Raw genomic sequence first — 24170 nt, 5'->3', positions numbered from 1 at the left:
CTGCTGGCTCGAAGGGAGGTAGAGTCAATTTTTCTAACACAAAATTGAGATCCCAAGCTGGTACTGGTGCCTTTCTTGGAGGTTTTATATTCTTGATCCTTCTAAGAAATTGCCTTAGCAAAGAATGTGAGAACACAGGTGGGTCAGTGTTGTATCTAGCTGAGACAGCTGAAGCATGTATTTTAATGGAAGAGTATGAAAGTCCCTTATTTAGCAATTCTGCCAAGTACTCCAGAATGAGTGGAATGCTCAGTACTGATGCAGCTTGACCCTTGTTGGTATTCCAAATGCTGAAACGCTTCCATTTGGCTGAGTAAGCCTTTCTGGTGGATGGTCTGCGGGCTTCTGTTAGTATCCGCTGAACTTCCTTGGAGAGAGATAAATTGAGGTTATTTATGTGATCTTCCAAGCTGTTAGCTGTAGAGTCTGGAGGTTGGGATGAGTTGTCCTGAAGTTGTGTTGAGTCAACAGTTGAGGCCATTTGGGAAGGGCCCACGGTTTGTTGTGACATATGCTCCGTAGTAGTGGGTACCAGTGTTGTCTCGGCCAGTTCGGAGCTATTAGGATTCCCTTTGGCTGCTCTGCTTTGATCTTTAGTAACACTGTGGTCATCAGTGGCAGAGGTGGAAATGCATAGATGACTAGGGAGCTCCAGTTGAATGAGAGAGCATCTATCTTCCATGCTTGTGGATGATTTGTCCTTGAGCAGAACTTTTGTAGCTGATGATCGAGTTGGGAGGCAAATAGGTCTACGTCTGGCCTGCCCCATGCCGAGGTTAGTTGTGCAAAGATGTCTGGATGTATCCTCCGTTCGTGTGGGTCTAGGAAATTCCTGCTTAGACTGTCCGCCAGAACATTGTCTCTGCCTGGAACAAATTGGGACTGTAGCTGTATGTTCAGACTCAGTGATTTTTCCCAAAGATTCATTGTTAGCCTGCAAAGGGGGTAAGAGTGAGTACCTCCCTGCTTGTTTATGTACCACATCACAGTGGTGTTGTCTGTCCTTATTAGAAGGTGGCTTTGATGAAGTTGATGTCCAAAGGCCTCGATGGCATGCATTACTGCCAGCATTTCTTTTTGGTTGATATGCAGATGTTCTTCCTTTGGATTCCATTGTCCTTGAATACATCTGCCTTCCATGTGTGCCCCCCATCCATGGTCTGAGGCGTCTGTGGTAATGGTCTGTGTTGTCTGAGGTTTTTTGAACGGCATGCCTGTATTTGACTGACTTGCTGAGGCCCACCATAGAAATTCCTTTTGAAGACATGGAATGAGTGGGATAATTGCTTCTAGGTTGTTGTTGTGCTGAGACCATAAGCTCTTTAGATACCATTGAAGTTTTCTCATGTGTAGTCTTGCTAGTGGGACCAGGAGAATGCAAGATGCCATGAACCCCAGGGCCTGTAGGAATCTCCTTGCAGTCATCTGGGAGAGTTTTGCTAAACTTTTGAAGTAATGAGTTAACTGCTCTTGCTTGTCTTCTGTCAAGTAGGCCATTTGAGAGGCTGTGTCTAGTTTGGCTCCTAAGAAAGTTATTTGCTGGGATGGTAGAAGTCTTGACTTTTGAAAGTTGACTGTGTATCCCAAAGCCTGTAGCAAGTGTATGACATAATTCAAGTTTTTTGTCAAGGTTAGTTTGTTGTCCGCTTGTATGAGGCAATTGTCCAGGTAGGGGTAGATTTGAATCCCCTGGAGTCTGCAATGAGCAATTACTGATGCCAGGCATTTCGTGAATACTCTGGGCGCAGTAGATAAGCCAAAAGGCAATGCTGAGAATTGATAATGCTCTGGCCCTGCAAGAAATCTGAGGTATCTTCTGCAGCTGTGTCTGATAGGGACATGCAGGTATGCCTCCTTGAGGTCCAGAGTAATCAGCCAAGACCCCTTGCCCAGCATGGGAAGGAGCTGCTGTAAGGTCAGCATTTTGAACTTTGGTACTATGAGAAAAGTGTTTAAAGCGGACAAGTCCAGTATCGGTCTCCATTGATTTTGTTTTCTTGGAACAAGGAACAGTCTTGAGTAAAACCCCTGACCTTGTTCTTGTTGAGGTACTTTTTCTATTGCTTTGATCTGAGCCAGCAGAGAAATCTGCTTGATAGCCTCTGCCTTTTGATTTTGTGGAAGATTTGGCATGCCTTGTTGTCTTGGTAAGGTATGAAAATAGAACCTGTAACCATGATCTATAATGTCCAATATCCATTTGTCTTTTATCAGTTTGTGCCAATTTTCTGAGAACAGAGATAACTTTCCTCCCAAAGGGGCTTGTTTTTGCTCCTTGGTCGGAGAAGTTAGAGTCAAGTCATTGAGATTGACCCTGAGTGACAGGGGAAACCCCTGTGTCACCTCTTTGGTTTGTTGGTTGCCATTGGCGTCCCCTGTAGGATCCTCTATATTGCCCTCTGCCACGGGCACGCCTGTTCTTGCCCCTTTGAAATTTTTCAGGATTTGGGAATGACCAGTTTTTAGAAGGCCAGTTCCTGCTGAACCTGGAGAAAGTCTTTGACTGTCTGAACTGACTTGGCTTTTTCTTCAATGGTCTTTAACACATCTTTAGCATTATCACCAAAAAGTTTGTTCTTTTCCAAGGGAGCATCCAGTAGCTTTGCCTTAACATGATCCGGTAAGGGTTGCTCTTTTAACCATGCATGTCTACGAATGACCGCTCCTGTCATAGCTGCCCTACATGAAGCTTCCAATGCATCATATCCACACTGCAGAAAATGATTACTAACCTGCTGAGAGTTATGGACAGCCTCCTGCAAAGACTTCCTATCTAAAGGGTCAGGAGAGGCTAATTTTTTCTGTAAATCATCCAACAGGGAATCCTGATATTGAAACATATGAATCAGACAATTGAGAGCTCTCATAGTTAAGGTAGTAGAGGTGTAAACCTTCTTCCCCCATCTCTCTAAGGACCTTGCCTCTCTGTCGGAAGGCAAAAGATTTATGGAAGTGGTAGCAGAAACCCCCTTAGGCCCCTGGGAAATAGTTTCTAAGTCTACAGCATGGGCCCTAAAGAAATGAGAATGGGTTTCAGGGACCCTATAGTATCTGTCAGGCTTGACAGGAGCCGGGGGCAGAGAATCAGGGGTAGCACTGGAGTCAGAGTAAAGGTCATCCAACACATCAAGCACAGGAGGAATAGCTAAGGGTCTGTGTTGTGGCTTTTTAAGGAAAGTTCGAAGGCGCTTCCTGGATTCAGAAAATTCCTGACCTTGCCACTGGAAATGCTCCCTCATGGAATGCAGAACTTCCCCAAAAGAAATATCCTCAGGAGGAGAGGCCGAAGGAATGGAGTCCTCTGCATCCAAATCCTCGAAAGTCTGAAAAGGGAGTTCCTGGGATTCGGAAAGCACAGAGTCCCCAGAATCTTTATCTGAAGAAAGGGGGTCAGGTGGTTCAACCCTGGGCCTCTTATCAGGAGGAGGCTGGGATCCTCTCTCAGGATGGGCCTGGGAGCCTCTGATCATAGAAATTAGATCTGCGGCCAAGGACATAATTTGAGCTTCAGGCTTAGGCTGAGGCAAGGTTTTAGCAGAGTGATGCTTGGCCTGGCTTGCTGCCTTAGCACGTGTGTAGGCCTTGATAGACATAGACATGGGAGGCCTGGCAGCCCCACGTGCAGGGGTAACCTTATCCACAGCAATGGTCTCGGGCATTTCCTCGGTTACAGTATCCGGAGGAAAATCAATAATTGGCGTCGGTGTGGCCTCCGGTGTCGGAGGTATCGGTAGTGCAGTGTCTTCGGTTCCAAGCGGTGGAATAACCATCTCAGAGGGAACCGGGGCACTCGCGGTAAGTTTTGGCATGGAGTCGGAGGAAGACGTGGGCCGAGGAGGTCGGTCCCGGTCTTTCCGTTTTTTAGAAATATGTGTAGCCGGTTGTTCCAATGGCATAATGTAAGCAAACTTTTTGCCAAAAAAGTCTTCAGCGAACTCCGCCCGGCGCCTGAGAGTGCGCTTATTGAAGCGAGTACAGGCGGCACAGGCCGAGACGTCGTGGTCTGGGCCAAGGCAAGGGAGGCAGTAAGAATGGAAATCCTTATGAGGTATTTGTTTACCACAAGACAAACAATTATTTACTTTTTCAATTAATTCTGACATCGGCTGAGGCAAGAAAAGGTCCCCAACGGGGTACTTAGCTTTTTTGATGTCTTCGGTTTCGAAGAATACAGGAGCTGACCGACCGGCACTTGCGAACTGCTTCTGCTTCGGGCACCGTGCGGCAAGAAAGACTGAAGAAGATGGCATCGGCTGATGCTTATATACTCCAGCCGCTCTGACGTCGGAGAGAAATGCGACATCAGCCGACGTCGGACCCAGACTTTGGAATCCGGCCGACCGAGGGCTGCCTGAGGCAGGACAACCCATATGTTATGACTGCAGTTGCATTCTTGAAGGACATCAAGCAGAAGTTGGATAAAGTCACTGAGGGTATTTAGATTGAGAAGCAGGCTTAAAACTTCCCGCCTTGGAAGTGGAAGCCTGCCAATGCTTAGACCTTTGAGGGGTAGCCATCTGCCCCCTAGAAGATTTGTAACCTCTAGTCCTAGAACGGTTCTGTCTGCTGGTATCAGGAAACATCCGACTCTTAGAAGGTAATTCCTGCTAAAGCGAGGAGGTTGAACTTGCAGAAAATCCTCAACAGTTTGCATAGACTTGGCTTTATCCTCCATCTTCTTGAGCACTTCCTCTGCTTTGCTGCTCTGTCCTTCTGCAAAGGTACATCTAAAAGCTTAGCCTTGACAGGCTCTAGTAGGGGCTGTTCCCTGAGCCAAGCGTGCCTTCTGATAACAGATCCAGTAGCTGTAGCCCTACAGGAGGCCTCTAGAATGTCAAAACCACAATGTAAAGAATGTTTATTGACAAGACTGGCAGAATTCAGCAAATCCTGCATATCCTTACTCTCCGCCAAAACAGGCACACTTGCTATCCTAGACTTAATAGCATCCAAGGTGTGCTGCTGGTACTTCAGCATATGAAAAAGACAATTAGTAGCCCTAATAGCAAGAGCAGCAGAGGTCTAAACTTTCTTTACCCCACCTATTTAGATTCCTAGAGTCCCTGTCGGAGGGAACAGGAATTTTAGTAACAGTAGCCTTAACTCCTTTAGGGCCTTGCGAAATAACCGCAGGATCAGCCAATGGATTCCTGAAAAGAAACAGATGAGAATCAGGAACTCTATTAGTACCTGTCAGGTTTCCTGGGAGCAGGAGGAACTGAATTTGGAATCAAGGAATTTTCCAGAAAAACATCATCAACCACTTCCAACACTGGGGGAATAGCCAGAGGCTTATGCTGAGGTAAATCCAAAAACTCCCTAATCCTTTTCTTAGATTGGGGATAATCTGACTTTCCCACTTAAAATGCTCCCTGAGATTATTCAAAGTATCACCAAAAGAGAAATCTTCTGGGGGATAGGCAGAAGGGATGGACTCCTCTGCATCTGACTCCTCAAAAGGAGAAAAAGCCTGAGAAACTTCCTCTTCATCAGCAGAAATGCTAGAAGAATCAGAACCAGAAAAAAAAAACAAAGCCTCAGGAGAAACATCCCTACTCCTTTTAGGAGGAGGAGGAGGAGGTTGCGAACCCCTAATAGGAGTCAAAAGGTCATTAGCCATTTTAATCATTTGGGATTGAGGGAAACGAGAAGAAACTGGAGCCTGCTTTTTCACAGGCTTACGACAGGAAGATTTACCTGCAAGCCTGAAGGATTCGGGAGGCCTGGCAACCGCTGAAGTTGCAGAAGAGGTCATCAGTATGAACTTGCTGTTTGAACGAAGAACAGAGGCCTCAGACACCGGTGTCAGCTTAATGGTTCTGGATCTAGCTGAAGAGGCAACAAGTGAAAGGTCAGAAGGCAAAATGGAGGTTTGAGGGACTCTGAAATGGTCTCAACCGAGGCCGGCGGGGCCGCAACCGAGGGGCTGCAAAGGTGCCTCACTGGCTACCGCACGACTGCCGACTATCCTAACATCATCATCAGACTCAACCTTCGGAAGCCTGTCGCGGTCCTTTATCCTTACGTTTTTTGGGTATATCCGAAGCCTGAAGACCAGCGGACACCATACCGACAAACTTAGGCCAAACTCCAAAATGTTTAGCTAAAAGCTTAGCCAGACGATGAATAGTACGTAGATAAAAGGAGGCACAGAGATCACAATTAGGAACGTCATGGTCAAGGCCTAAACAAATAATACAATGGTAATGAAAATCTCTATGGGGAAACTGCTTTCCACAGGTAAGACAATTATTAACCTTTTCTGACATTCATTAAGGCAAGAAAAGAGGATCCCCAATGGGGTTCTTAGCTGTAGTTGACTTCAACTCTGTAGTCGGAAACCAAAAAAAAAGGTAAACTTCCGACAGGCACTCATGCAAGAAATGCTTCTGCTTCGAGCTCCGTGGCAAGGAAGACTGAGGAAGTGACGTTGGCTGCCTCCTTTTGTATCGGACGTCCTGACATCCTTTACAACCTACGACAGCCGTCATATTTACTTACCTTTGGTATTCTGGGCGATCGAGGGTTACCAGGAGTCGGATAACCCATTAGTTATGACTGCAACAGTGAAACACGATGAACGTCTTGATTTGAATGAATCCAGCACAGAAGATCTCTTTTGAATGTGTTGGTGATTCATTTTGGCATTAACAAGGAATGCTGAAGGATAGACCATTTGTACTACAAGTAGCCACTGTAATATTGTCATGTGAAACCTGGCTAGGGGAACGAGTTATGACAGCTGCCACTGATCCTAATGCTTGAAGAACTAGTCATGCTGGAACTTTGTTTCTCATAATAGAGTATTGAGTTGAGTCTGGATAGTTTCCAATCAAGATGGAGGGAGTGAGGCAATGGAGGTTCTTGTGTCTGGCAACGCTTCTATAAAGGTTAGATTTTATGTGGGTTCCAGTGAGGATTTGTCAAAGTTGATTGTGATGCCTAGATGGTCACATAACTGTAGAACCTTTTGTTTTGCCATTAGCAGTAGTTGCCTGGTTGCAGTGGAAATAAGCCAGTAGTCTAAGTGCAGAAACACCAAAAACACTTGCAGTCTTTAAGCTGCTACTACTGCCATGCATTTGTGAACACCCTGGGGGCTGTGGTGAGACCAACGGGCAGAACTCTGGATTGGTAATGAGTGCTCCCAGCCGGAAGCAAAGGAATCTTCTGGAACATCTGCCATCTTTGTATGGTAGTAGGCACCTGGAAGATCTATAAGCACATCCAGTTGCCTTTCCTAAAAATGGAAGAATGGACTGAACCGTGACCATCCAGAATTTGTTTTTTCGAACAGATTTGTTCAGTTTGCTGAGATCCAAATTTGGTCTCCAAGTCCCCTGTCTTTTTTGGCACTAAAAGTAATCTTGAGTAAAATCCTGATCCTATTTGGTCTGTTGGGACTTCTTGAATGACACTTTTTTCTAGCAGCTTTTGAATTTGAATAACTGCCTGCTCCCTCTGACTGGCTGGAACATCAGGGAATCACTCTGAGCAGGGAGTAGGAAGGGAAAAGGGAATTATACAGCCTCTAGAAATGATTCTGTGCACCTAATTATCGGAGGTGATTTCTTGCCAGGCTTTTAGGTGCAGGGATAAGCGACCTCCTATTGCCTCCAGAGGTGGACCATCATGCCTCCGTTCATGAGTGCTGGAAGGGTTTCTGAAGAAGGTAGTCTGGAAACCCCAATGTTGCAGACAGCCTCTGCCGTGAGGGCGGTGTCTTTCATTATTGTTCCTCCCTCAGCTCCTAGGGGAACTTTCACCAGAAGTAGTCTGGGTAGACCCTTGAGACTTCTTGAACCACATTTTACCTATTCCTCACTGGTTTCTACTAGAAAAGGGCCTCTGAGGAATGGAAAAACATACTCCTATGGCAGAAAGGGTTTCCCATCCTTCTCACACCTGATTAAAGTGTCTCTAAGAGTTGGGCCATAAAGGGAAGAGCTGTTAAAGGGTGTACTGACAAATGAAGATTTGAAGAGCTCTACAAAATCATACAAGCACATCCAGGCATGCCTCCTTATGGAAATGCCTGAATCCGCTGCTCTTGTCCTTCCATCGGCAACATGAGAAATGAGCCTCATGGATGAAATGGAAATGGATGTCAGGATAGCTAACTGAAAGGTGACTAAATCCCATACCTCTTCAGAAACAGCTCCTTGATCAGATCTCTCTGCAGTCTTGTAAAATGTGCCAGGTAGTTCAAAGACCATAGGTCAAAGCATAAACTCACTTCACTTCACATATCTGTCCATCACTGGTGACACCCTGTTGGGGGGATGGATAGAAGAACTTCCTTAGACTAGTTCCTTCTTAGTGGCAGCTGCTACTACCATGGCATCTACAGGAACTCCCTTAGTCCAAAAAGGTTCATCTTCTGGAACTCTGATGATTTTATCTGGTCTTTTGGGTATTGGCTCGGTAGCATCAGGGGCCTTCCACACCCGACGAGAGATCAACTCGATGAGCTCGTTGGCAGGTGGAGATACTCAGGATGCAGGTGAGTGGGTACTGAAAGTCTGCAGATATACAGATTCCTCAGTCGAAGGGTTGAGGGGACATTCAACCACCTCTCTGTTTAAGTATTTACAGGATGTCTCCAAAGGAGACATCATCGGGAGGTGATCTGGGGGACCCTTCGCCTTCATCAAAATCAGTGTCATCTGTGACAGACTCTTCTGGAGAGTCAAGGTGCTTCCTCTTACATGATTTCTTCCAAGGGACCTCTCCAAGGGGAACATCTGGGGAGGTTTCGGAAGAAGAGGAGGTACCCTGCTGGGTAGCCTCTGTGACCCTGTGGAGGGGTTGGTTGATGCTCCAGACCCAAAACAGACAGGGATGGAGACTTCAAGGAGGAAGGAATTGACCTAGTAGTGGAAGTAGCCGCTGCCCTCTTCATGCCCTCGAAGGCAGACCCACCAGAAAAGAAAGGGTGCTCCACGGCTGAAAAAAAAAAGACCTCAGTGCCGAAGTCCACCCTCATCCCAATGAGGTCCCATCGAGATCGGAGTTGGACTCAAACCTGTCAGTGCCGATTCTCCGAGATGTAGGGACTGAACGGAAAAACTGGGAGCAATCCCAATGACGCAGAACAGACTGCCATGCTGCAGCCCCAAGAGGACTCCAGTTCCAATATAACAGAAGTGCTCAGGGCAATCGTCCATTCTGAAGAGAAAGAAATGCTGGAAGTTTGGAATCAAAGACTCTAAAGTACTTGTGGAGGTTAGAGGAGGAGGATTGGAAGGGGAAGTGGAAGGTGTCTGTGCCTATCCCAAAGGGGTAGGAGATGGAATGGCCAATGCACCTTGGGCCCAAAGGATCTTCATCACCAACATCTCCACATCGACTTCAGTGAGACTCCTGGAAGAACGGATGAAGACCACCAAAGGGGACTTTGGGCTATCTAATAATAGAGACAGTGGTCTGTCAGCAGAGGGGTCCAGTAAAGGTGAATACCAGGTCCTTAGTAGAGTAATAAAAGATGAGGATGACTGTTCTGAAGCCAACGAAGGAATCAAAACTGAGGAAGCAGCAACTGGTTCCAAGGTATCCTTCTGGGTTGATGGTTCTAAAGTCTGCTCAGATGTCCTTTTCTTTTTTGGGGCTCGGTGTTGAGGAAGTGTTCGAACCGAGACACAGCATTTCTTCACCTCCAATGATCTAGAGGAGGAGGAAGAAGCATGTCCAGATTTATGTTTGGTTTTGGCTGGAGATCCAGATATGGCCTCCTGAAAAGAGGCGGGAAGAAGGCCTTTCAGAGCGAGTTTATTTTATCTACCAATGCTCAGTGACTGAAAGCGTGGCAGATAGAATAGTCTTCTTGCAAGTGCAAGGGACCCAGCCAATACACATACACACAATGAATGCTGGTCAGAAAATGGGAGTTTTATGACCACATTTGGAACATTTGTTAAATCCAGTCTGAGTCTTCTCTTTGTCAGCCATCTTTCGGAGAAGGTAATGATAGCAACAGTCCACACCCACAAACACACATTCTGAGGAAGAGATACATAGAAAAAAGTCAAAAGGACAGAAAAGTTTTCATTTTTAAAGGAAGTTACCAACAATGAGAGAGAGAGATTAGAACAACAGAAACAAAAAACTGCTTAAAAAAACAGCTGAAAGCTTTGAAGATGCAATAGAAGAAAAAACAAGGTTTAATTAAAGGGAAAAGGAAGAAATTTTAAAGCAAGATTTTTAACTTAATTGTTATGTTCGTGAGAAATATGGAGGAAACCACATCTGAAGCTGAAAGTGGCAAACGAGATTTGGGGTAATCTACCCTAAGCATTATGGGTAAGGGATGAGATCAATAGTTTTTGGAGTCCATTAGCTGTAGAAACGGCTGAGTCAGTTCCTAAGGTTCGGAACCGAACCCACAGGTGATGACAGGATGAAGACTGACAACTTCAGATACAATGTTTTCTTGCACAGTGCATAGCCATATGATTCAGTATGGAGCATTCATAGCAGTTACTCCACAAAATGTACCTTACACAGATCTATTCTAGAAGTGCAGCACCTAGACTAACTTAACTCTACAATGGTTGTCAGGTTGAAGTACAAAGCACAGCAGTACACTGCATGTAACCCAGCTTTAACTACATGCACCCAAATTCAAATATTCTTCCCCAAAACAACTCCAAAAACTGTATAAAGGTTTTTGACAAAAGCACTTACTCTAATGGCAAGCTTTTGTTCTTGTTACAAGTAAACCAGCTTAAAGAAAAACATAAAACTGCTTGCACAGTAAAGAATTACAGTAGACAAACTTATTAACTGGCTACTACTGAGCTAATAAAATTTGCTGTGAATAATGGTAACTACCATTTCTGCAGCGACTGCATCGATTGCATTTGGTTAAAGCATTTGGCCCAGATGTGTAGTCCTCCCCTGCAGTACAACTTCTGCAGACATTCTCACCGTGTTGTACCTGGCATTTCTCATGCATATAGGTCCCTGTGGGAAAGAGAAACCGTAACATGAGTATGTCGAAGTACAAAGCAGAGCAGTAACAGTACATTTTGCTAGTACTCCATGGGTTATATCTGTACTCTGTTAGTTTAACAGTAGCTATAATATAATGGGTTATATCTGTACTCTGTTAGTTTAACAGTAGCTGACAACTTTTCTGAAAACAGTTCTAAATGGCTTGTGTAAAACAGTTCAACAATATATCAATTTAGAACATTAAAAAAGTCAACCCATTCGTAACACAGCATTTACAGTATCCTGGATATATATGAAGTCATGTACTTACCTAAACATTAGATCTTCATGTTCCATGTCCATCCACTTTTAAAAGCTGTGGTGGTCACCGCAGACAGCATTACTTTGGCATCTGCCTGGCTTTTCACAAAGCTTAAGCTCCTCCCCTTGCTCCTACAAAGCATCATTTGTCCCCGTTTCCTCCAGACTGAGCAAAAGTACCATTTGCAGAAGACTTTTTGAAAAAAGGATACAGATTTCAACATTTATGTTGATTAATTTGCCCACTTCAGTCTCATTACTAAAGACATAACATTATGTAATGCAGTCAGAAAAAAACACATTGTCAACGTCATTTGGGGGAGGGAGCCTATCCTTTCCTATAATCTTTCTTTCTGTGGAATTAGATTCAAACGTCTGTGAAAATCCAAGTAATGCAGTATTTAGTCACCCTTGTCAGAAAACTCAGGGAACAAAAATGGAAGAATAATGGACTGCTTAAGATTAATGTCCAAAGCCACTTTTGGCAAGGAGTCCCAATTAATTCTTAATGTAACATTGTCTTAATAAAACAATAAGTATGCAGGATGAGAAAATAGGACCTATAATTCTAAAACTCTTCTGGCTGATTTTATTGCCACTAAAAACAAAGTCTTCCAGCCTAAATACTTAGGTCTGCTGGGGCTGCTAGATCAAAATGTCAATATGTCAAATTTTCTAAAGTGAAACAGAAATTCCACGTAGAACTGGATATTTATAGGGTGGTCAGAGTGGGGGCGGGGGGGAACCTCCCCTAAGATAAACTTTGCCAACTTTCAGGGATACTAAGAAAGTGGAATTTTAGCCCAATGAAAATTAATACTAGTGGCAAAATGAATCTTCAAGGTTTAACCCTATGTTAAAAACATAAGCTGAAACGTAAAGAAAGCATGGAACTGGGGAAGTGAAAGATCTACCTCCTTGATGATTTCCCAATGTAAATTCTCCTTGTGTTTTTTTTTTTTTTTTTTTTTTTTTTTTGTTAGGATGCCGTTACGATGTGTAGTACTATCCTGAGAAGGTATGCTGGCTACCTGGCTATAAAAAGAACAGAGAAATCATGCAGTTAGCCTCAATGAGATGACAGCCAGATGAGGTTTGCTGAGTGGATGGTACAGGAGACAGAAGACTTTGGAACTCAGGCTGACTGGGGAACCGCCTGACGGCAGGATAACCCAAGTGTAATGACTGCAGCAGTGTAACACGATGAACATCTACTGTTGTGCAGTTTTGCTTTTTATAAAAATGTCATTAGCGAGGGAGAGAGAGAGTGTACAAGAAAAGTATACAGAAAACCTAAAAGACACTTGTAAAGCAGGGTGTCAAAATACAGTTGTATAAAAACTTACTATAAAGCAGAATGACTGATCACTGCTGCAGTGTTACTAACAGATGGGCTATCCTACCAAGGATAGCTGTACATAAAAAGAAACACAAACCTTTCGACTACCATACCAAACTTGGGATAATTTCCCCTCATGCCATATGTCCAACATGTGACCTCAGCCTGAAGGTGCTAGGAGGTGCATAAGGGATGTACGGGAGCAAATTATATCAGCACTTGCTTGGGCCAAGGCAAGAAACTCAAGCAGAATGACAGATAATTACATACATACAAATCAGGGGGGGGGGGCAAAAAAATACAGGCAGGAGTTTGGAATGCAATGTTGCTAACAGACAGGAGCCAAAGCTAGCTAAGAAGAAAGGGAGGAGGAAGGCTGAGTTGAGTTATGGTCTAAATCCCCTGGAGAATAGGCCTAGCAAAACCTGCTCTAGTCCTAGATAAATATATCTGGTTAAGATCTGCATCTATTTAAAGAAATATGCTACCCCTTGTGAAAGGAGTCAGGTAAGGTTGAATAGGCCAATGTTAAAATGCATGACAACTTACAAGAGAGGGAAGGTATGTTAAAGTGGACAGATATGGATGATGAAGATCTAACGTTATGGCAAGTACATAAAAGTTGTGTACCTTACGTTATTATGTTCATCCACCTGAAAAAGCAGGCAGTCACCAGATAACCATTGTGAGTTTTATCATTGAAGGAATGCATCGTATAATGTGAACAGAACAGAAGACCAAGTTGCTGCTTCAAGGACAGTCCATTCCCTTGAAGAAAGCCCCAGAAGAGGCTATAGTTCTAGTGAAATGAGCCTTTACTGGGGCCTGAAGTTGTTTGCCATAGGAGGAATAATAAAAGGAAATAACATTAAAAATATAAATTTTGAAATAGTCTGCTTTTAACAGGTGCCTAAGCACTTGTCTTGAAAAGATACAAACAGCAGTCAGATTTCCTAAAATGTTTGTTTTGATCAAGATACAAGCTGAGTTGTATTTACATCCAAAGAATGCAACAATCTTTCTCCTCTGTTCTGAGGAGAAGGGAAGAAGGTAGGCAGGTTGATGGTATGACTTAAAGAAAACTTGCTGAACACCTTCGGCATGAAAGTATAGTTACTTCTAAGAGTTACACTATCCTTACAGAAAACAAAAATGGTACAATAGAAGTCAAAGCCACCAGCAAAACAGTTTTCCAAGTACAACATTTTAATAAGAGGCAGCAAGCTCAAAAGGCGGTAGGGTAAGTTTTTTTCCAAAACATAATTGGTGGTCTGATGTATTAGATGCCTTTCAAAAACTGTTTGACCCTAAAACAAGTAGAAAGTGGTAGACTTACAGGCAAGTAGGCAAAGATGGCTGAGAGATGTGCTTTGATAGAATAAAAAATGGCAGTCCAGAATTGAGCAACTCACACAAAGTGTGTAGGGAATTCCCAGTTGACAAGGGTACCAATTATTTTTGTGGCCGTACAAGGAAAATATTTTCCATTTAGAAAAGAAAGATTTCCTTGCAGTCAGTTTTCTAACCTCCTACAGAACCTCAATCATGTCCTCATTAAAGCAGTGCCTAAATGGAATTAAAATTCTATCACACAGAGAGTCAGATTCAGTTTGTAGGCTTGGGTGAATTACAGAGAACTTATTCTGAGAGAACAAATCCATCTTGTGAGGTAAACTATGATGACTGCCACAAGCTAAAGGAAAAAGGAGAGAGAAGCAGTGCTGTCTGGGCCAAAAACAAGTCACAGGTAAAATTTCTGGTTTGTCCTTCTTGATTCCAAGAAGGATTTTGGGAATCAGATGAAGGGCAAGGTATGTAAAAAGTAAACTTCATTCCAAGAAAAAGCCATTGCATCCATCTTCTATGCCTAAAGGCATGGCAGTGTGTAACTAAACAGTCTGAGCTATCTGTTGTGTGTCAAGGCAAAAAGATCTATCTGGAGAGTACCCCACTGATGGACAACGTCCAGAAAGAAAGACCACTGTTCAACATCCATTCATGAGGGTCTGCTCTGGATCTGCCAAAATGTTCTTTTCTGGTGGGATATACATAGCCTGAAGGAAACTATGTTCAAGTGTACTGTAGTATAAAATCAAGCCTAGCATGCAGAGGTGGTAAGACTTGGTGCCTCCTTGTGGACTCATGTACCACATTACACAGTGACTAGTATCCAGAGTTAGTGCTAGAATTAAAGGGCTACGATAAAAGTTTTCATTTATGTGGTCTTTTCTCTCTCTGGATGACCACATTCCATGGAATCAGATAGTCTTGGAGTAAGCTCCCCATGCCAGATCCAAAGCATCCATGAACAGCTCCTGGAAAGGTAAGGAACGGAACCAGAAGGGGCACTCCTGGAATGAGTAAAATCTGCTTGGTTCATCAAAGTAATTCCTTCTTGATGAAAGGCAAGAGAGGAACTGGAAAGTTTAACAGATAGCAGTGCTAAGTCCAAACTGGCTAGAAATATTGTCAGCATTAATGTACCATCAAAATTGTTAATGTCATGTACCCCAAGGCTCTCAATATCTTTCTTGTTGAGATCACATCCAAGGGAAGAAGTGTTAGAAAATATTCTGAGAAGAATTTAACTTTGTCTCGAGGTAGAAAGGCTGTCATGGACAGTGTGTTGAGTCTGCATCCTAGAGAAATCGGATCCAGAGATAAACTTGAGTTTTTTGAGGCTCAAAACAAACCCTAGACTGTGCAGAAGACTCATTACAAAGTCCAAGCCCTTTAACACAATCTGTTAGGAAGGAGCCTGTATCAGGAGATTGTTCAGATAAGGAACATTCTGAATTCCTTAAAGACTTGAAAATGGCAATGTCAGGAGTAAGGCACTTTGTAAACGTCCTTGGGACTGATAAAAGACCAAAGGGTACAGCAGAAAACTGAAAGTGATATGAAAGACACAGAACCTTAAGAAAGTCATGTATTCTGGATGAAAAGGAATGTAAAAGATAAGCAGCCTTTAAATTCAGTGTTATCAAAAAGGCTTGGGGAAGGACTGCTGGAAGTAAGTATGGCAGTGTCAACATCCTGAAATGTTGAATTCTGAGATAGGTATTTAAAGAAAATCCAGAATGGATCTCCAATTACCCAACTTTCTGGGAACCAGAAAAAATCTGGAATAAAACTCTCTCTGTAACAGATGAGGAGGCACAAATTCTACTGCTCCCAGAGTAAAGAGGTACTGAAGAACAAGGATAATGAGGTGAACCTGGTTTTGATGAGACTGAGGAAAACCTGTGAGATGTGGAGCAATCCAAGACATTTTATATCCTTTTTGGATGATGGACAGAACTTATTTCTCTGAAGTTATGGACTTGCCAGGTTGAGAAGGTCAGAGACAGCTTTTGAGAGGTCGGTATTTTCAGGGAAAACAGGGCTTAAATCCCTTTGAATCCTGCTGAGATTTGTCCTGAAGTCTCCTTTAGTTAAGTTTTTTTTTTACCCTTTTGAGATGATTTTTGGTCCTTGTGTACAAAGGGGCCAGCCTTAATAGGGTAGTTTTTCTGAAACTTTAGAATAAGAACAAGGGAAATTTGCTTAAAATCTTGCATGACCTGGACTTTCAAGATGACTGCAGATTTGAGTAACAGCTTAATTCTAGCTCTCCCAGTGTGAAAACTGGAACTCAACAGTGAAGGCCAGTAGACTTGTGTTTATGGGTAAATTTCAGTAAGTGGCTAGCAACTGTACTGCCTGGAAAAAATTAGCTACAAAAAATGTGGAAGAAACACTGACTGGGGAAGGTTCTGCAACTGTTCAGCAAAAAGCAGTGCAACTCCACACAAATTCCAGTAACCTAAAGGAAAGATACAAGACAACTGCACACAGACCTGGTTAAAATAAATGAAACACTGATGGAGTATAGCAACACAAATAAAAGGCTGGAAAAAAATGGAAGAAAGCTTTAAAGAAATATTTAGATGAGTTGATAAAACTGCAAAAAGCACAGGTTGAAATTAAAAAGAAAAGGCTGGCTGAATATGAGACTGCTCAGGAAAGATGTTTCAAAAAATAATAGAATTAGAGGACAGAACACAGAAAAAAAAATAAGTTATGTACTTACCACATTCCATGTGAGTTGTTCATCTTACTTTCATTCTTACTGATGGGTTCGGAGATGATCCCTTGGCTCCGAGTCGGCCTACTACAAAGCTCAAGGTTTTCAAATAGCTCGAGGCCAAGTCCGTATCCCATGATGCACCTAGAGTTACCTCAGATCTTGTTTGCTGCGTATAATAATACCATATGTCATTCTATAACTCCATAAGAGAAAGTATAGAAGGGTTTAATGACCAGGAAGTATCTAGCATCTCGGTCTTCTGAAAACCCAGCAGGGGGTAGAAGGGAGGGACGCAAGAATGAAGGTGAGATGAGCAACTCACATGGAACATTATGGTAAGTACATAACTTCTTTATGTGAAGTAGTTCTATCTCGCCATTCATTCTTACTGATGGGTAGCATTCCCAAGCACAATATATCTCGGGTGGCTCACGGGAGTATATTTTTCAGGACAGTGGATCCAAAGGAGGCCCTGTCAACTTTGTAATGAGTGATAATGGTATGAGGTCTTGACTAAGAGGCTGCTGCATAAATGTTATCGATAGGAAGTCTAGCAGAAAAAGCAGAGGATGTAGAAACTGCTCTTGTTGAGTGAGCTTTAATTTTATGTTGCAAAGGCATATTGCTAGCTGAATAAACAAATGTGATACAATCAGATAACCATTTAGACAGAGTTGTTTTAGCCACTGGCATACCTTTCTTGGAGTCTGAGAAGGAAACAAAAAGCTGTTCCGATTTCCTAAATTCTTTTGTTCTAAGTAAAATCTGAGCTGTCTGTGAACATCAAGTTTATGCAACATGTATTACAGATTGTTGGAGTGAGTGGGGAAGAAAACTGGCAAATCAATAATTTAGTTAAGAATAGTTTCAGTGCAAACCTTAGGCTAAAAGGAGGGGTTTGTTCGATGTGAGACTCTGTCAGCAAGAAAAATCAAGTAAGGAGGTTTAAAGGACAAGGCTTGAAGCTCTGACACTCTGCGGGCAGAAGTAAGAGCCACTAAAAAGATGGTCTTCCATGACAAAAATTTGAGGTCACATGAGGAAGATGGTTCAAATGGAGGAAGAATAATGCAGGAAAGCATAACTTTTAGATTCCATGGGGAATAGGGAGATTTCACAGGTGGTCTGAGATGAAAGGTCCCTTTGAGGAAGACTTTGGATAATTTGTGTGACATAATATTCAATCCTTCGAATCCAAGATGAAAATTAGAAATGGCAGCAAGTTGAACATGGACTGTTGCTGCTGCAGCTCCTTTATTGAAGATCATGGTCAAGAAATCTAGTATAGAGGCCATAGGGGCTTGGTAAGTAGCAATATTGTTTTTAGAGGCCCATAAAGAAAATTTTTTCCATTTGCCAAGGTAAAACTTCCTCATAGAGGACTTATGAGAGAATAAGAGAATTTGCTTTGTCTCATTGGAAAAGTTATGGAACCTGGCTATGATGGGAATTGGAGCAGCCAAGCTGTCAGCTTCAGGGACTGCAGAGAGGGGATGAAGTTACTCAGACGAATGCATCAGAAGGTCTGGAACTGGGTCCAGAATCCAAGGGTCCTCCAAAAGATGAAGTCGAAGAAAGGGGAACCAAATCTGGCAAAGCCAATGAGGGGCTATTAGAATGATGGTCTTTCCCAGAGTTTTTGCTTTCTGCAGAACCTTGGGTATCAAAGGGATTGGTGGAAAGGCATAGAGGAGACCTGGAGGCCAATTGTAAACAAGAGTGTCCCTTGGGGCTTCTTCGCAAGGGGGAATCAGGGCAAAGTAGCTTCTGCATTTCATGTTCATGTGACTGGCAAAAAGGTTGCAGCAACGCTGGCCCCATCTGCGGAATATACTGTCCGCTATTTCTTTCTTGATGGACCACTCATGGGGCAACAAAATTGCTCTGCTCAGCTTGTCTGCTATCCCGTTGGATTTCCCCGAGATGTGCGTTGCTAACAGAAAGCGCTGGGTGGAAACAGCCCACTGCCATACTCTTAAGGCCTCGCGACAAAAGGGATATGACCTGGTTCCTCCTTGTTTGTTCAAGTACCAAACCACTGACATGTTGTCTGTCTGAATCGCAATCGTACCCAGAGGAAGAGAGTCCTGGAAGTACTGCAACACCAAAAATACTGCTCTCATCTCCAAGACATTGATATGCAGATATGTCTCTTGATCGGTCCATGTGCCTTGGGCTGTCCTTCCCTGAAAATGCCCCCCCCCCACACCCTATCAGGGAAGCATCCGTGGTCACTGTGGTTGCTGGTGGGGGTAAAACAAAGATACGTCCTATCGTGACATGAAGTGAGGTCAACCACCACTGAAGATCCTTTTTGCAAGAGTTTGTGATAATTATCAGGTGAGACCTGGGAAACTCTTGGTAAGACCATTGAGTGAACAACAGCCATTGCAGCATCTGCATGTGCATACGGCCCAGCAGTATGGCAAGAATTGCAGCTGCCATCATGCCTAACAACTTTAGGACTTCTGATGCTGGAGCTTTGTTTTTGGATATCAGAATGCAGACCTGCTGATGGAGTAGTAAGACTCTTTCTACTGGAAGTCTTAGCGTGGTGGTGTCCAGTTCTGCTCTGATAAAAATGGTATGTTGAGATGGCGACAAGGCAGATTTTTCTGAGTCGATTGTAATGCCCAGCTGGCTGCAGAGTGACAGAGTGGAGTCCCTGGCTTGAATGAGTTGATGCCTGGTTGTGGTGATGAGGAGCCAATTGTCTAGGTATGGAAACACCTAGAATCCTAAACATCTCAGGTGAGCCGTGACCACTGCCATACATTTGGTGAACACTCTGGGGGCTATAGTGACACAAAGGGCAGGGCTCGAAGCTGGTAATGATTGGCTCCCAGCTGGAAGCGCAGATGATCCCTGGATGGTCTGGCCATTTATATGTGGTAGTATCCCTCCTGGAGATCTATTGAGCACATTCAACCGTCTTTCCTTAAAAAGGGAAGTATCGACTGAAGCGTGACCAACGAAACTTCTCTTTTTTGCCTGATCTGTTTAGTCTGCTGAGGTCCAAAATAGGTCTCCAGTCCCCTTGTCTTTTTTGGAACTAAAAAGAATCTTGAGTAAGTTCTGGATCCTGTCTGGTTTGCTGGGACTGGTTGGATGACTCTTTCTTAGCAACATTTGGACCTCTACTGTTGCTTGTTCCCTGTAACTGGGTGGAACATCTGGGATTTTTCTTGTCGGTGGATGGGGTGTGGCGAATGGAATGAAGTATCCTCTGGAAATGATACTTTTTACCCAGCTGTCATTTGTTATTTTGAGCCAGGTGTCTGGGTACAAAGATAAGCGACCCCCGACTGCCTCCAGAGCAGGACAGTCGGGCCTCCTTTCAGGTTCGCTGGTAGGGCTTCCCAAACAAGTGATCTCCGTTGCCCTGCTTTTGTGGACCCCCTCTGCCGTGATGGCGGCGTCTTCTATTACTGCCCCTCCTCTGCCCCTGAAGGGGGGGGGGTCACCACGTGTGTCCTGAAAGGCTTCTTGGGCTTTTCGGAACCACAATTTCCCTTCCCTTTGACCCTTGGGATAGGGTCTGGTAGGGGTGAAAAAACGGACTCTGACGGCAGGCAGAGTCTTTCCCTCCTGCTCACACCTGGTCAACGTTTCCTTAACTTTGGGCCTGAAAAGGGATGAGCCAAAAGGGGTAATCACAAAGGATGATTTGAAGGGCTCCGTGAAGGAACACAAGCGCATCCAGGAGTGCCTCCTAAGAGCAAATCCTGTACCTGCTGCCCTGCTTGTTCCATCAGCTGCATGGACGAGTTAACAATGGAGTTGAGGGTAGCAAGCTGGGAGGCAACTTTGTTCCTGCAGCTACTATACCCTGAATAGTATCTCCCAGCTCTTTAAGGAGATCTCTTTGTAGTCTTATGAAATGGGTTAAGTAGTTTAGCATAGTGCAAACGTCGCTGAACTAAACATTCGCTTCCCATATCTAGCCATGATCCTGGAGTCTCTGTTAGGAGGATGGATAGAAGAGGAAGTTTCTGACATTTCCTTTTTGTTGGCTGCCGCCACCACCATGGCATCAACTGGCACACTTTTGGTCAAAAAAGATTTATCTTGGGGAGCAGATATAAACTTATTAGGCCTCCTAGGGACAGGCTCCATGGTGTCCGGAGACTCCCATGCCCTTCGTGAGACCAGCTGCATAAGATCATCAAAGGGCAGAGACACAAAAGAGATGGAGGGCTGAGACCCAAAAGCCTTCAGGAGAAATGACTCATCTTCAGTAGGGTTTGTGGACTGCCAGTCACCCCTCTGCCTAAGGATTTCAAGCATCTCTGCAAATGAGATATCCTCAGAGGGGGACCCTTCTGATTCATCCAAGTCAATATCAAATGTTAGGGACTCCTGAGGGGAGTCTAGATGTTTCCTCATACAAACTCTCTTCCTGGGAACCTCATCAGTGGGAGCTTCTGTGGAGGTCTCGGAAGAGCATGGGCAACCCAATGGGGCTTCCTGAGGCTCTGGGTCTCTGTGCTTTGCCAGGATCTGTGAAGCAGAAGCAGACAGAGGCACTTTAGGGGATGAAGAAGCCGGACCTGAAGTTGAGGATATCTTAGGAGATATAACTCTCCTCATGGCTTCGAAGGTACCCCTGCTCCAATGCAAAGGAACCAATGGATCCGAGGAAACCATCAATAACCCCAGCACTGGGACAGTGGGCTCTGAGCCCAAGGTATGAGCTGAGCTCATCCGAACCAAAGCCCCGAGAGGCAGAGTCGGAACTGACAAGTCAGTTCGACTATCCTTCTTGGACCCGACCAGAGAATGTCGGCTCCTAGAGTCCTCGATCGATGCCGAGAACGGCAGAGTGAATGGAGCCGAAGACAATGGAGCAGGTGTCGGCTCCGAAGGCTAAACAATCAACAGGTCCAACTCCTCCAGCTCAGAAGTATGGGTACGGCTCATAGGAGGAAGAGTTGTAGCTGGCATAAGGGTATTTGGCTCCAAAGCCAATCATTTTGCAAAGGCTAGTGCCTGTAAAAGCTTCTGCACTACACGATCCACATCCAAATCTGAAAGGCTAACAGAAGACCGAGATGAATGGATCGATGGTGGTACCAACTGAAGTAATGGAGATTTTGGAATTTCAGATACAGGTTCCAAAACTGGGGACCGGATCCGAAAAGAAAAGACAGTCGGCTCCGAGACCTGTGGAGCCAATGTCACAGACTTTTTTTGAATTTTTTGATTCTATGGAAGTCTCGGAAGACTTTGAGGACTTGCCAGATCCATCCTGGTCACTCAAAGCCTCCTGGAAAGAAGGGTTCAATAACCCCCTATCAATGAGTTTCCTCTTTCTCTCTTGGAGAACCTGAGAAGAAAAGGAATGGCATATGGAGCAGCTATCTTGTAAGTGTAATGCTCCTAAACAATACACACAGTTGACGTGACTGTCAGTGTCAAGACATTTTTTGTCCACATTTGGGGCACTTTTTAAATCATGACTTAGGATGTTTATCTTGGTCAGCCATATCTTACCAAACACAGTACCAAACAAACTAAAAAAACAGGCTAAAGTCACACACACACACATATTTATCCAAATACAAGTAATATATATATATATTTGTGACAGAAAACACTGTCCCAAAGCACAAACATTAAAACACACACAAGTATTTATAATAAGCAGACTATAGAAATAAAGACAGCTGCTAATTCACAAAAAATAACCTTATCTAAATTCTAACCTGTGACAAAAGGTCACTACCTAAGTACACAATAATAAGTGCCAACTATTTCTAAGAGAAAAACGTGACAGAGAAAGCTATAAGAGCTTAACTATTTTTTAGCAAAAATATCAACAATATTTTAAATATAGAGAAAAGTAAGGTTTTTACTGCCCAAGGTAGCAAGAACCTCCGATCTGTTGCAGCGGAAAACTAGATCTGGGGTAACTCTAACGTGCATCATGAGATAGGGACTTGGCCTCGAGCTATTTGAAAACCTTGAGCTTTGTAGTAGGCCGACTCGGAGCCGAGGGATTGGCTCTGAAACCATCAGTAAGAATGAACGGCGAGATAGAACAACTTCACATCCTTTTCAGCTACACCAGAGAAGCTGGAAGGAACAGACTGCACTAATTTTATGAAAGCACAAATAAGAAACAAAACTGATATTCCACAGCAGGAGTTGTTAGTTGAAAGGGGCATCATGTTTATGCTCCAAACCTGGCTATGAGAATGCAACCTTATCCTTTAATAGTAAAGATGCAGTCCTACCAGCAGAAGGAGTTGATTTTGACAAAACTGTGGCAGAAGGACAAAGTACTGAAAGTGAGAGCCAGCAGAGTTTTTATGGAGAATGATTGCTCATTGTACACAAAGCAGAAGAGAAGTAAATTTATGCCACTATTCAGGGAGTGTTGAAATGCAGGTGTGATATTCAAATTGCTCTGCCCAGCTGTCTTCAAAGTATTCTTCCTTGGAGGGACAAAATAATTTTTTGATGAAGTACATGCTGAGGAGGAAATACAAAGGTTTGTCCAACAAAAAGTGAGCTGTAAAACAAAAAGCGGTTCTGCTCCTTGTTCTGGTAAAAAAAAAAAAAAAAGACCACAGAGAGACTGTACCTGTGAAACTTTCCAGTGTTTCAATGGAAAAGGTTGAAGTAAAGGAAGGGAACACAAGAGTTGACTACAAGAATTCAGAGTACATTGGAAATTAAGCAGAAATGGGATTTGTGAGATGGAGATGAACTGTAATAAAACCAGTAACTTAATGTGGGATTAAAACACAATAATTATATTTGTGAAATACGATAGAACAAGAAAATCTGGAAATATTGGACTTTTTCAGAATTTGTTGGACTTGTGGGGGACTCTAAAGCACATGCCCTACATCATGTCACTAATATTAAAAAAAATGCTTTAGGGAGGGGAAAATGAGGGAGAAAGTTAACTGTAAGTAAAGATTTTTTTTTTCTTACTAGCACTATTTTTGTGGTGAATGGTTTTCTTTGAATGCTATAAAAGTAAAGTTTTCTCAGTTATTTGTAAGTGTAATGGAGATTACAAACAGGTACTGCTGTTTTTTTTTTTCTTTTCTTTCTCCCCTCACTATTTCTTCTTGTTCAGGTTTAAGAAATATAGGCAATGCAATGAAAAAAGCCTGGTTAAAAGAGCATGACAAAAGAAAAATTAATGCACTTCTTCTCATTCTTGCATGGGAAATAACTGGATTAGAGACCTTAGGTTGATTTAGTAACAAGTTTTATGAGTAGGCAAGTAAATGGAAAGCAATATTAAATGCTGGGAGTCTTTATTTCTATCAAATACATGTATGCAGAGTAGCAATTCTGCTTCCATGGAAACATGAAGACCAGCAATCTGATAAAGAGAAAAATGGCTACAGAGTGGTGTAGAGTGCCTGGCTATTGGGGGAAAAAACTGAGAAGAGAAACTGGTTAGGACATAATGTTCTCTGAAACCATTCAGGGATTTTTCCAGCTAGGAGAGCTATAAAGAAAAGACAAAACCAATTATTTATTTATTTT

General features: G+C 43.3%; 1 protein-coding gene across 1 annotated transcript in view; it reads right to left on the bottom strand.

Annotated features, from left to right (window-relative positions):
• The window catches only part of LOC122811243 (tumor necrosis factor receptor superfamily member 10A-like), a 1311615-nt gene that overhangs the window by 839480 nt on the left and 447965 nt on the right, over window positions 1-24170 (bottom strand). The window contains exon 3 of the mRNA XM_044082955.1: window positions 10831-10962. Within this exon, the coding sequence (XP_043938890.1) occupies window positions 10831-10962 (132 nt within the window). The remainder of the gene's footprint in view (window positions 1-10830; window positions 10963-24170) is intronic.

This window comes from Protopterus annectens, chromosome 9.part0 (assembly GCF_019279795.1).
Source record: "Protopterus annectens isolate FY-2018-M chromosome 9.part0, PAN1.0, whole genome shotgun sequence".
Classification (NCBI taxonomy): Eukaryota; Metazoa; Chordata; order Ceratodontiformes; family Protopteridae; genus Protopterus; species Protopterus annectens.
This window is presented reverse-complemented; position numbering and strand designations above follow the sequence as displayed.